Source organism: Pseudophryne corroboree, chromosome 5, assembly GCF_028390025.1.
Source record: "Pseudophryne corroboree isolate aPseCor3 chromosome 5, aPseCor3.hap2, whole genome shotgun sequence".
In the NCBI taxonomy this organism is placed as follows: domain Eukaryota; kingdom Metazoa; phylum Chordata; class Amphibia; order Anura; family Myobatrachidae; genus Pseudophryne; species Pseudophryne corroboree.
Window position 1 is genome coordinate 449,596,329 of NC_086448.1, and position 13,503 is coordinate 449,609,831.

Genomic DNA, 13,503 nt, shown 5'->3' on the forward strand with positions numbered 1-13,503 from the left:
CTAGAAAAACCCTGGAGGTACTCCCTTTCAAGGGAGATAATCTGTTTGGGGAGGACTTAAATAAGATAGTGGCTGACTTGGCTACTGCCAAAACTGCCTGTCTGCCAAGTACCGCTCCTTCTGTGTCGAAGGCTAAAAGTACTTCCTTTCGTCCCTTCCGTCCTTCAGGTAAAGCAAAAGGTCAGGCGTACCACAAGCAGGCCCGCATTTCCAAACCTGGTAAGCCAAAGCCCAAAAGAGCCTGGGCTGCTTGTCAGCCAGCTTCCAAGACCGATAAGCCTGCCGCATGACGGGGCGGGCGTCCCCCTGGGGGATCCCAGGGTGGGGGGTCGGCTTCTAGGGTATACCCAGGAATGGTTGAAGACCACTTCAGATTCCTGGGTACGGGAAGTCGTCACTCGAGGTTACGCCATAGCCTTCAAAAACCGTCCCCCTCATCGATTTTGCCTAACAGACGTCCCTTTGGACCAGACAAAGGCAAAAACTTTACATTCGGTGGTACAGACCCTCCTGGACACGGAAGTGGTAGTACAGGTGCCTCTTGCTCAGAGATGCCGGGGGTACTATTCTCCGCTGTTTCTAGTCCTGAAACCGAATGAGTCCTCCCGGCCCATTCTCAACCTCAAGGCATTGAACAAGTTTGTGAAAGTCTCCAAGTTCCGTATGGAAACCCTTCGCTCTATAGTTCTGGCCTTGGAACCTGGGGATTATATGGTCTCCCTGGACATACAGGATGCTTACCTGCATATTCCTATAGCAGTGTCGCATCAGCAATACCTGAGGTTTGCGATTGGCAACCTCCATTACCAGTTTCGGGCGTTACCTTTTGGTTTAACTACGGCTCCGCGAGTCTTCACCAAAGTTATGACGGTGGTACTCCGCCGTCAAGGGGTCAGGACCCTACCGTATCTGGACGACTTGTTGATCCTGGCAAATTCCCCAGAACTTCTCCTGCGTCGTCTGGATATGACTGTCCGGTTTCTGCAAGCCCACGGGTGGCTCATCAACTGGAAGAAATCCTCCCTGGTCCCTGCTCAGAGCATGGCGCACCTGGGAGCGCTATTGGACACTCACAACCAGCGGTGGTTCTTGTCTTTGGAGAAAGTCCTGAAACTTCAGGACAGGATTCGTTGCTTCCTTTCTCGTCCGCAAGTGTCGATACAGGTGCTGGGCCTCATGGTGTCAGCATTCGACATGGTGGAGTATTCTCAATTCCATTCTCGCCCCCTCCAGAGGCTGATTCTGGCCAAGTGGCACGGCCTGCCTCACCGGATCAGGTCTCACATGATCTCATTGACTCCGGAGGTCCGTGTCGCTGCACTGGTGGCTCCAGGACCAACGATTGTGCAGGGGCTGTCCTTTCTGGATATCCGACTGGGTCCTGTTGACGACAGATGCCAGTCTAAGGGGTTGGGGCGCGATGCTGGAGCAACACTCCCTCCAAGGAGGAGTCTCTCGTCTCGATCAACATTCTGGAATTGCGGGCGGTCTTCAACTTGTTGAACCTGGCCCAGCATTTAATTCAGAACCGTCCTGTTCAAGTACAGTCGGACAACGCCACCACAGTGGCTTACATAAATCATCAAGGCGGCACTCAAAGCCATTTGGCAATGAAGGAAGTCTCACGGATTCTGCAGTGGGCGGAACGCCATCTACCGGTCATATCGGCAATATTCATTCCGGGAGTCCTGAATTGGGAAGTGGACTTTCTCAGTCGTCAGGACGTACAGGTCGGAGAGTGGGGCCTCCATCCAGAAGTGTTTCAACTCCTAGTGGAAAGGTGGGGCCTTCCAGACGTGGATCTGATGGTGTCTCGACACAATCACATGGTTCCGGTCTTCGGAGCAAGGACAAGGGATCCTCAAGCAGCATTCGTGGATGCGCTGGCGGTGCCGTGGAGGTTTCGGCTGCCGTACGTGTTCCCTCCGGTGTCACTCCTGCCCAGGGTAATTCGGAAGTTCAAGCAGGAAAGAGGAATCCTGCTTCTCATAGCTCCAGCGTGGCCCAGACGGCATTGGTTCTCAGACCTGCAGGGCCTATCGTCAGAGCGTCCAATCCTACTTCCACAATGCCCAGACCTCCTCGTTCAGGGCCCCTGTGTCTACCAGGACCTAGCCCAGCTGTCTTTAACGACGTGGCTCTTGAAGCTTCCGTCTTGAGGGCTAAAGGGTTTTCTGAGGCGGTCATTCAAACTATGTTGCGGGCCCGGATACCGGCTTCTGCTCGGATTTACCATAGGATCTGGCATTCTTACTTTGTTTGGTGCGCATCTAACAATTATGACGCTTTCAAGTTTAGTACAGCCAAGTTGTTTGCTTTTCTTCAGCAGGGCCTGGACTTAGGCCTGCGTCTGGCCTCCCTCAAGGTTCAAATTTCTGACTTGTCAGTGTGGTTTCAGAGAAAAATTGCGACCTTACCTGATGTGCATACCCTTTACTCAGGGTATGTTGCGTATCCAACCTCCCTATGTCCCGCCTGTGGCTCCTTGGGACTTGTCGGTGGTTTTGGAGGCATTACAAGAGTCTCCGTTTGAACCTCTTGGGTCAGCTGATCTTAAGTGGATTTCCCTTAAGGTGGTGTTTCTGCTGGCTATTTCCTCAGCTAGAAGAGTGTCGGATTTGGGTGCCTTGTCTTGTAGTTCCCCATATCTGATATATCACTGTGACCGGGCGGTTCTTAGGACTCGTCCCGGTTATTTGCCTAAGGTGGTTTCTTCGTTCCACCTTAATCAGGAGATTGTGGTTCCGGCACTTGTTTCTCCTGATCTGTCTCCCAAAGAGCGGTCTTTGGATGTGGTACAGGCTCTCCGTATCTATGTGAAGAGAACTGCTTCTATTAGGAAATCTGATTCTCTTTGTTCTGTTTGGGTTTCACAAACGGGGCTGGCCTGCTCACAAGCAGACTTTGGCCAGATGGATTAGAATGGTGATTGCACATGCTTATGTGAGGGCTGGTCTGTCAGCTCCTCACATTACGGCCCATTCTACTCTGTCTGTTGGACCTTCTTGGGCGGCCCGCCGTGGTGCGACCCTTGAACAATTGTGCAAGGCGGCTACGTGGTCCTAAGTGAACACGTTCATTAGGTTCTATGCCTTCGATACTGCCGCTTCCCAGGATGCTTCCTTTGGACGCCGGGTTCTTGTGCCCGCTACAGTGCGTCCCCTCCCATAAGGAACTGCTTTAGGACATCCCCAATGTCTATACTTGTGGAGCCCAGTGTACCCCGCAGCAGAAAGAGTTTTATGGTAAGAACTTACCTTTGTTAAATCTCTTTCTGCGAGGTACACTGGGCTCCACAAGGCGCCCACCCTGATGCACTTAGCTTCTTTGGGTTGGTATGGCATTAGCCGCTGACACTTCTTCTGTCGTGAGAATGTGGTGTTTGTGGCTACTAACTGTTGTCGTCTCTTTTCCTGCTACTGCATTGGGCTGGTTAACTAAAAACTAAGCTCCTGTGCAGGGAGGCGGGGTTATAGAGGAGGCGGCGCTATGCATCTTGGGAACAGTCAAAGCTTTTGAGCCGGTTGGTGCCTCGGATCAAGATCCTACTCTACACCCCAATGTCTATCCTTGTGGAGCCCAGTGTACCTCGCAGAAAGTTTTAACAAAGGTAAGTTCTTACCATAAAACTCGTTATTAATGCATGTGCTGTGCGACTTAGTCATGTGCAATAGCAAAAAATAGCTCCATGTCATGCGACATTGGCAGTGCGTCAACCTATAAAACAGCCCCTTTGTGTCAGTCATGTTGGTGCACCTTCTAAAGCTTTACATGCACAATAAAGGTAATGTATACACTGATATATTTGCAGCAACTCTTAATCAATACCATACTCTACTTTCATTGTCTAACTTGTATTGGACCGCTGAAAACTTATTGTTGACAGGCCACTTTTCTGCCCCATGTCAGCGTAATCCCTGTGTGTGTGTGTGTGTGTGTGTGTGTGTGTGTGTGTGTGTAGTTGTCCTATTTGCTTTGAATAAAATCACCACTGACCATTCCTGGTTTTTACAGTATTTATTGGATTTAAAATACCAGGCATATGAAGCATATGTGCCAGTTTGTCTCATGCACATTTTACTTTTATTCTCACACAGAAGCCTGCAACTGCTTTAGCGTTGCAGCTAGCCTCACTACAACCCTTCTCGCACAGACACTCAGTTGGAACACGGATTGTTCTAGAGTCTAGACAGATTTGCGGTTCCATATATTCTCCAGTTATTTCTTTAAGTACCCTTATCTGTATTACAGGTATTAAGTCTGATTAACTGTAAGGAAAAAGAGCAGTACTTTTAAGACTCACATGTTCAGGCCGCTGTGACCGTTAAGCGTGTGTGTATAACCCCTATCCAATGCGTACACGTTGCGTGCGCACGCCGTTACGCTGTTAGCACAGAGTAGCTACACGTGTGGCGGAATACACTCTATAACCCCTAACAGGAAACTGAATGCGACACAAATTGTATATTTGTATATGCAATGTTGGGGTCCAACCCACCAAGTTATTTACTAGAAAAGGGGTACAACAAGAAATACAATCATATAAGAGAAAAGGCTACAATCAATGGATACATATGTTTAATATTGCTCTTAAAATACTGTACAGCTGGATTCCAAACACCACCTCCTAACCTAATTCTGTCCCCTCATATCCTGTAAAGTCGAATCCCTCCGTTGTTATACCTTTAAAGCAAATGTAACTCGCTGGTGTGGTGCATGTGGGATATGTGTAAATGATGCACTATGTGGATTAAATATGAGATATGTCTTTGTGGCTTTTCCATGCGAATGCATATGCTACCGGAATGACTCATACCACGCGCTAACACGCAAGACCGCATGAGCGATTATACGTAGCTTGCGAGTATGTGCACGCACGGCAGAACAAGCACGGAGGCCATCTGTGTGGTGTTTGTACGTGATGAGTGTGGCTATAATATTTTCGACTTCGACACAGGGTACAGATGTGTCTTCATACATCTATCCTTTCTGTACTATATGGGTAAGATTCCTGGTGTGGGTTAGATGTGCCGCCTCAGAAAACGGTTCCTGGACTTTCCTATGTTTCTCTGACGTCCTAGTGGATGCTGGGAACTCCGTAAGGACCATGGGGAATAGCGGCTCCGCAGGAGACTGGGCACAAAAGTAAAAGCTTTAGGACTACCTGGTGTGCACTGGCTCCTCCCCCTATGACCCTCCTCCAAGCCTCAGTTAGATTTTTGTGCCCGGCCGAGAAGGGTGCACACTAGGGGCTCTCCTGAGCTTCTTAGTGAAAGTTTAAGTTTAGGTTTTTTATTTTCAGTGAGACCTGCTGGCAACAGGCTCACTGCATCGAGGGACTAATGGGAGAAGAAGCGAACTCACCTGAGTGCAGAGTGGATTGGGCTTCTTAGGCTACTGGACACCATTAGCTCCAGAGGGACCGAACACAGGCCCAGCCTCGGAGCTCGGTCCCAGAGCCGCGCCGCCGGCCCCCTTACAGAGCCAGAAGCAAGAAGAGGTCCGGAAAAATCGGCGGCAGAAGACATCAGTCTTCAACAAGGTAGCGCACAGCACTGCAGCTGTGCGCCATTGTTACTCAGGCACACTTCACACTCCGGTCACTGAGGGTGCAGGGCGCTAGGGGGGGGCGCCCTGAGCAGCAATGTAAAACACCTTGGCTGGCATAAATACACCACATATAACCCCCAGGGCTATATGGATGTATTTTAACCCCTGCCAGAACTCACCAAAAAAGCGGGAGAAAAGGCCGCCGAGAAGGGGGCGGAGCCTATCTCCTCAGCACACGGGCGCCATTTTCCATCACAGCTCCGCTGGAAGGACGTCTCCCTGACTCTCCCCTGCAGTCCTGCACTACAGAAAAGGGTAAAAAAGAGAGGGGGGGCACTAATTTGGCGCAGTTTTGATACTAACAGCAGCTATAAAGGGAAAAGCACATTTTATAGTAGTATTCCTGTATATATATAGCGCTCTGGTGTGTGCTGGCATACTCTCCCTCTGTCTCCCCAAAGGGCTAGTGGGGTCCTGTCCTCTATCAGAGCATTCCCTGTGTGTGTGCGGTGTGTCGGTACGATTGTGTCGACATGTTTGAGGAGGAAAATGAGATGGAGGCGGAGCAATTGCCTATTATACAGTTGTCACCCCCTAGGGAGTCGACACCTGAGTGGATGAGCTTATGGAAGGAATTGCGTGACAGTGTCAGCTCTTTACGACAGACAGTTGACGACATGAGACAGCCGGCTACTCAGCTTGTGCCTGTCCAGGGGTCTCAAACGCCATCAGGGGCTTTAAAACGCCCGTTACCTCAAATGGCAGACACGGATACTGACTCCAGTGTCGATGATGAGGAGACATACGTGACTTCCACTAGGGCCACACGTTACATGATTGAAGCAATGAAAAATGTATTGCATATCTCTGATAATACAAGTACCACTAAAAAGGGTATTATGTTTGGTGAGAAAAAACTGCCTGTAGTTTTTCCTGTATCCGAGGAATTAAATGAAGTGTGTGATGAGGCATGGGTTTCCCCCGATAAAAAACTGATAATTCCTAAAAGGTTATTGGCATCGTACACTTTCCCGCCAGAGGATAGGGCACGTTGGGAAACACCCCCTAGGGTGGATAAAGCGCTCACACGCTTGTCTAAACAGGTAGCACTACCCTCTCCTGATACGGCCGCCCTAAAGGAACCTGCCGATAGAAAGCTGGAGAATATCCTAAAATGTATATACTCTCACACGGGTGTTATACTGCGACCAGCAATCGCCTCAGCCTGGATGTGCAGTGCGGGCCTGGCGTGGTCGGATTCCCTGACTGAAAATATTGATACCCTAGATAGGGACAGTATATTACTGACTATAGAGCATTTGAAGGATGCATTTCTATATATGCGTGATGCACAGAGGGATATTTGCCGACTGGCATCAAGAGTTAGCGCGCTGTCCATTTCTGCAAGAAGAGGTTTATGGACGCGGCAGTGGTCAGGCGATGCGGATTCTAAAAGGCACATGGAAGTATTGCCTTATAAGGGGGAGGAGTTATTGGGGGTAGGTCTATCAGACCTGGTAGCCACGGCAACTGCTGGAAAATCCACATTTTTACCCCAGGTAGCTTCTCAACCTAAGAAGACGCCGTATTTTCAGGCGCAGTCCTTTCGGCCCCATAAGGGCAAGCGGGCAAAAGGCGCCTCATTTCTGCCCCGTGGCAGAGGGAGAGGGAAAAGGCTGCAACAAACAGCCAGTTCCCAGGAACAAAAGCCCTCTCCCGCCTCCGCAAAGTCCTCAGCATGACGCTGGGGCTGTACAAGCGGACTCAGGCACGGTGGGGGCCCGTCTCAAGAAGTTCAGTGCGCAGTGGGCCCACTCGCAAGTGGACCCCTGGATCCTTCAAGTGGTATCTCAGGGGTACAAATTGGAATTCGAGACGTCTCCCCCTCGCCGTTTTCTAAAGTCTGCTTTACCGACGTCTCCCTCAGACAGGGAGGCAGTATTGGAAGCCATTCACAAGCTGTATTCCCAGCAGGTGATAATCAAGGTACCCCTCCTACAACAGGGAAAGGGGTACTATTCCACACTATTTGTGGTACCGAAGCCGGACGGCTCGGTGAGACCAATTTTAAACCTAAAATCCTTGAACACTTACATACAAAGGTTCAAATTCAAGATGGAGTCACTCAGAGCAGTGATTGCAAACCTGGAAGAAGGGGACTATATGGTGTCTCTGGACATCAAAGATGCTTACCTACATGTCCCAATTTACCCTTCTCACCAAGGGTACCTAAGGTTTGTGGTACAGAACTGTCACTATCAGTTTCAGACGCTGCCGTTTGGATTGTCCACGGCACCCAGGGTCTTTACCAAGGTAATGGCCGAAATGATGATACTCCTTCGAAGGAAGGGAGTTTTAGTTATCCCTTACTTGGACGGTCTCCTGATAAGGGCAAGATCCAGGGAACAGTTGGAAGTCGGGGTAGCACTATCTCAGATAGTGCTGCGCCAGCACGGTTGGATTCTCAATATTCCAAAATCACAGCTGATCCCGACGACACGACTTCTATTCCTAGGGATGATCCTGGACACAGTCCAGAAAAAGGTGTTTCTCCCGGAGGAGAAAGCCAGGGAGTTATCCGAACTAGTCAGAAATCTCCTAAAACCAGGCCAAGTCTCAGTGCATCAATGCACAAGGGTCCTGGGAAAGATGGTGGCTTCTTACGAAGCAATCCCATTCGGCAGATTCCACGCAAGAACCTTCCAGTGGGATCTGCTAGACAAATGGTCCGGGTCGCATCTTCAGATGCATCAGCGGATAATCTTGTCACCAAGGACAAGGGTGTCTCTCCTGTGGTGGTTGCAGAGTGCTCATCTTCTAGAGGGCCGCAGATTCGGCATTCAGGACTGGGTCCTGGTGACCACGGATGCCAGCCTGAGAGGCTGGGGAGCAGTCACACAGGGAAGAAATTTCCAGGGCTTGTGGTCAAGCCTGGAGACATTACTTCACATAAATATCCTGGAGCTAAGGGCCATCTACAATGCTCTAAGCCTAGCAAGACCTCTGCTTCAAGGTCAGCCGGTGCTGATCCAGTCAGACAACATCACGGCAGTCACCCACGTAAACAGACAGGGCGGCACGAGAAGCAGGAGGGCAATGACAGAAGTTGCAAGGATTCTCCGCTGGGCGGAAAATCATGTGATAGCACTGTCAGCAGTGTTCATTCCGGGAGTGGACAACTGGGAAGCAGACTTCCTCAGCAGACACGACCTCCACCTGGGGGAGTGGGGACTTCACCCAGAAGTCTTCCACATGATTGTGAACCGTTGGGAAAAACCAAAGGTGGACATGATGGCGTCCCGCCTCAACAAAAAACTAGACAGGTATTGCGCCAGGTCAAGGGACCCTCGGGCAATAGCTGTGGACGCTCTGGTAACACCGTGGGTGTACCAGTCAGTGTATGTGTTCCCTCCTCTGCCTCTCATACCCAAGGTACTGAGAATCATAAGAAGGAGAGGAGTAAGGACTATACTCGTGGCTCCGGATTGGCCAAGAAGGACTTGGTACCCGGAACTTCAAGAGATGCTCACAGAGGACCCGTGGCCTCTACCTGCTCCAGCAGGAACCCTGTCTGTTCCAAGACTTACCGCGGCTGCGTTTGACGGCATGGCGGTTGAACGCCGGATCCTGAAGGAAAAAGGCATTCCGGATGAAGTCATCCCTACCCTGATCAAAGCCAGGAAGGATGTAACCGTACAGCATTATCACTGTATTTGGCGTAAATATGTTGCGTGGTGCGAGGCCAGGAAGGCCCCTACAGAGGAATTTCAACTGGGTCGTTTCCTGCATTTCCTGCAAACAGGACTGTCTATGGGCCTAAAATTAGGGTCCATTAAGGTTCAAATTTCGGCCCTGTCGATTTTCTTCCAGAAAGAACTGGCTTCAGTTCCTGAAGTTCAGACGTTTGTCAAGGGGGTACTGCATATACAGCCTCCTTTTGTGCCTCCAGTGGCACCTTGGGATCTCAATGTAGTTTTGGGGTTCCTAAAATCACATTGGTTTGAACCACTCTCCACTGTGGACTTAAAATATCTCACTTGGAAAGTGGCAATGCTGTTAGCCCTGGCTTCAGCCAGGCGTGTCTCAAAATTGGCGGCTTTATCCTATAAAAGCCCTTACCTAATTTTTCATACGGACAGGGCAGAATTGAGGACTCGTCCTCAATTTCTCCCTAAGGTGGTTTCAGCGTTTCACTTGAACCATCCTATTGTGGTACCTGCGGCTACTAGGGACTTGGAGGACTCCAAGTTGCTGGACGTAGTCAGGGCCCTGAAAATATATGTTTCCAGGACGGCTGGAGTCAGGAAATCTGACTCGCTGTTTATCCTGTATGCACCCAACAAGCTGGGTGCTCCTGCTTCTAAGCAAACTATTGCTCGTTGGATTTGTAGTACAATTCAGCTTGCACATTCTGTGGCAGGCCTGCCACAGCCAAAATCTGTAAAAGCCCATTCCACAAGGAAGGTGGGCTCATCTTGGGCGGCTGCCCGAGGGGTCTCGACTTTACAACTTTGCCGAGCAGCTACTTGGTCAGGGGCAAACACGTTTGCTAAATTCTACAAATTTGATACCCTGGCTGAGGAGGACCTTGAGTTCTCTCATTCAGTGCTGCAGAGTCATCCGCACTCTCCCGCCCGTTTGGGAGCTTTGGTATAATCCCCATGGTCCTTACGGAGTTCCCAGCATCCACTAGGACGTCAGAGAAAATAAGAATTTACTTACCGATAATTCTATTTCTCGTAGTCCGTAGTGGATGCTGGGCGCCCATCCCAAGTGCGGATTGTCTGCAATACTTGTACATAGTTATTGTTACAAAAATCGGGTTATTATTGTTGTGAGCCATCTTTTCAGAGGCTCCTCTGTTATCATGCTGTTAACTGGGTTCAGATCACAGGTTGTACGGTGTGATTGGTGTGGCTGGTATGAGTCTTACCCGGGATTCAAAATCCTTCCTTATTGTGTACGCTCGTCCGGGCACAGTATCCTAACTGAGGCTTGGAGGAGGGTCATAGGGGGAGGAGCCAGTGCACACCAGGTAGTCCTAAAGCTTTTACTTTTGTGCCCAGTCTCCTGCGGAGCCACTATTCCCCATGGTCCTTACGGAGTTCCCAGCATCCACTACGGACTACGAGAAATAGAATTATCGGTAAGTAAATTCTTATTTTTTCCTGATTCTTGGATTTGTTGTGCAGCATGGGTCAGTTTACGTGCATCACTCCACCATCTATTGCCTTTTTAGACAGGTTAGCATCCAGGTCGCACAATGCAGCGGCATGCAATGCCAACACCAGTATCCAGGGCACTTTTGTTACATTAGTGATGCAAAGAAGTGTTTGGTGGAACACTTGACATGACATATATTTGCAATTAAATCTGTCATGATTCAATGCAATAGCAAAACAAATGTGAAAAAAAGCCCTAAAGGGATGAATACTTTTTTTTTTATATAGCCATTTTACACACGTTGAATCTTGGTCAGAGGAATACGGAAAAATAAATAAACACATCCTATGTAATAAAAGACTTAACGCTACTCCTCAATTCTTTGGGAGGAATTCAAGTGTTTTGCATGTCGGCAGCCACTAGATGGCGCCCGAGGAAGCAATTCAATTGTTCTATTTGGGCGTGCACAGCCGCCGGTCCTGACTTTACTATTATATGTTTCGTCATTTTGGCGGGCTGGTAACTAGTACTGTATAATACATTTCCTACATTAGTATAAACTTTTAAAAACCACAAGAGGTTGTATACCTACTAGCAGTTGCATAAATTACTGTGGGGCTGCACTAACTCCATTAAAATTGACAACAAAAAAAAGGACACATTTGTTAAAGGTAGGGTGGCCAATCCCTTACCATTTCTACAATCCTTGGAATTGAATAATTATCAATCCCTGGCATACTCGGGATTGGTTTCTTTTCAATGTCAGTTCCCTCCTGCCCTGCCTAGCCTACATAACTCACGCTCATCTGTTTGGCGGGCTTCTGATAGGAGAGGGGTGGCTGCAAAGCTCTTTCAGTGCAGGGTGGCCTGGGCAAATGTGTGGGGCGGCGGTCTGCACTCACTCTCCTTCTAGTGGGGGCAGCTTAGGGCAGAGAGCTACCTTGTGACACTGCAAATAAGGCACGCTATATTACCAGTTATTTATATAGCGCACACACATTCCGCAATGCTTTAAAGGGAATTATTGGCCATTCACATCAGTCTCTGCCCCTGTGGAGCTTACAATCTATATTCCCTACCACATGTGTACACACACGCACATATTCACGATAGGGTTAATTATGTAGGGAGCCAATTAATCTACCAGTATATTTTTGGATTGTGGGAGGAAACCGGAGTACCTGGAGGAAACACGCAAGTATGGGGAGAATATAGAAACGCCACACAGTAAGAGCCATGGTTGGAATCGAACCCATGACCTCAGCGCTGTGAGGCAGTAATGCTAACCATTACACCATCCGTACTGCCCCATCAGTGCAGTGTGACTTTCAGCCACGGCTGAAATTTGTACAGGTAGACCACCAGAGAAATACAGCATGGGTAGGAGACTGCTCTTTATTTTCAGTGCCAACTTGCTAGGTGCGCTTGGAAACCTGTTATTTCTCTGCAGTATCCTCGGGTATAGGGCAATACTATTTGATCAAGATGACAAGATTATCGAATAAAAGCAGCTGTTTATATCAGATACGTCTCACCCTGAATCTGCTTCCAAAAGTGAGAACCTTGTATGACATGCATCTCTCCTCCTCCCCCCACCCCCCACCCTTACCAGCTCTGCACTCATAGATTATAGGTTGAGTGTCCAATATCTGAGAGGAAAGGTGTCACTATCTCAGTTACGCTCAAATTTTTGGATATGGGAGACTAAACCTGTAATGTTAAACAGTTCCTGTTTTATGGTTTTGATCATAAGCATTCATATGAGGGAGTAGGGTGGTGTTCAGTTCTTTTACCCTTTCACACCTATTCAGTTTCTGCTGACGGGCATGGTATAATCATTTTAGCAAGGGCGCACAATCCTTTATGCAGCTAAACCTAATTACTATGGGTGCTATATGTGCAATAATGGGGATCACCTTAGAAAGGAGAATGGGTGATATATAGAATTTGAATATATCAATTATTGCTGCATCAGTAAAAGCTTCTTTTTTATTTTTTCTTTCATGCCAGCCATGCACCGAAGGTTACATTGCAGTTGTGCTGCCAAAATTTGAAGAGAGCAAAACTGTGACGGAGGGTCTGCTTTCCCAGACGCAATATGAAGAAACTTTGTTGAAACGGACATCTTCAGTGTGTGACAAATAAAGCAATTTTTAACAAACTCTGTAGTCTTTAAAATCTACCTCTAAATGAAAAAAGACCTATTCACTTGTTGACAATATTTTAGATAATTATGACTGATTTTTATGTATTTTCGTGGGGCTGATTACGAAAATGAGAGCAGAATTTGTCCTAAGGGCTCCATTTTTTTGTAAACGGACATTTGTTTTTGTTTTTTTAAATTATACATTTTGCTCATAACAACCATATGTATACTGTAGGTTTTTTTATTTATTTATATTTGTTTCAAGACTTTCATAATGAGCAATTGTTAAATGCATTAGCCATTCCCTATGTATCATTTATGTCAAGGCAGAGAATAAAGTAGATAAATCTGCGTATATAATTAAATCATAAAAACCATTTTCTTTACATTTGTGGTGAATTAACTTTTCAAGTCAAAAGAAGAAACATTACTCCTTTGGTAAGAAAATAGAGCTCTACTTTGGGTGTAAACTGAAAATCTGGACAAATCTTGGGCCCTTCATATCTGTTGTGCTTTGTGTGTAACTGTTTAGTAGTTGGCTGAATGGCAAAGCTCGTCACATGCCATTTGCATTTCCTATGGTATGGAGAGAACCGATGTACCGTTCCATAGACTTCTTTCTGCTGCCGGGTACACTGGGCTCC

The 13,503-nt window shown here is 48.0% G+C and overlaps 1 protein-coding gene across 2 annotated transcripts in view; it reads left to right on the plus strand.

The window, feature by feature from the left end:
- ABITRAM (actin binding transcription modulator) overlaps window positions 1-13,236 on the plus strand; it is an 86,193-nt gene extending 72,957 nt beyond the window's left edge. For both annotated transcript variants that reach the window (XM_063922920.1, XM_063922922.1), the window contains one exon: window positions 12,724-13,236. In XM_063922920.1, the coding sequence (XP_063778990.1) occupies window positions 12,724-12,858 (135 nt within the window). In that variant the 3' untranslated portion in view covers window positions 12,859-13,236. The remainder of the gene's footprint in view (window positions 1-12,723) is intronic.
- Window positions 13,237-13,503: the final 267 nt, after the last annotated feature.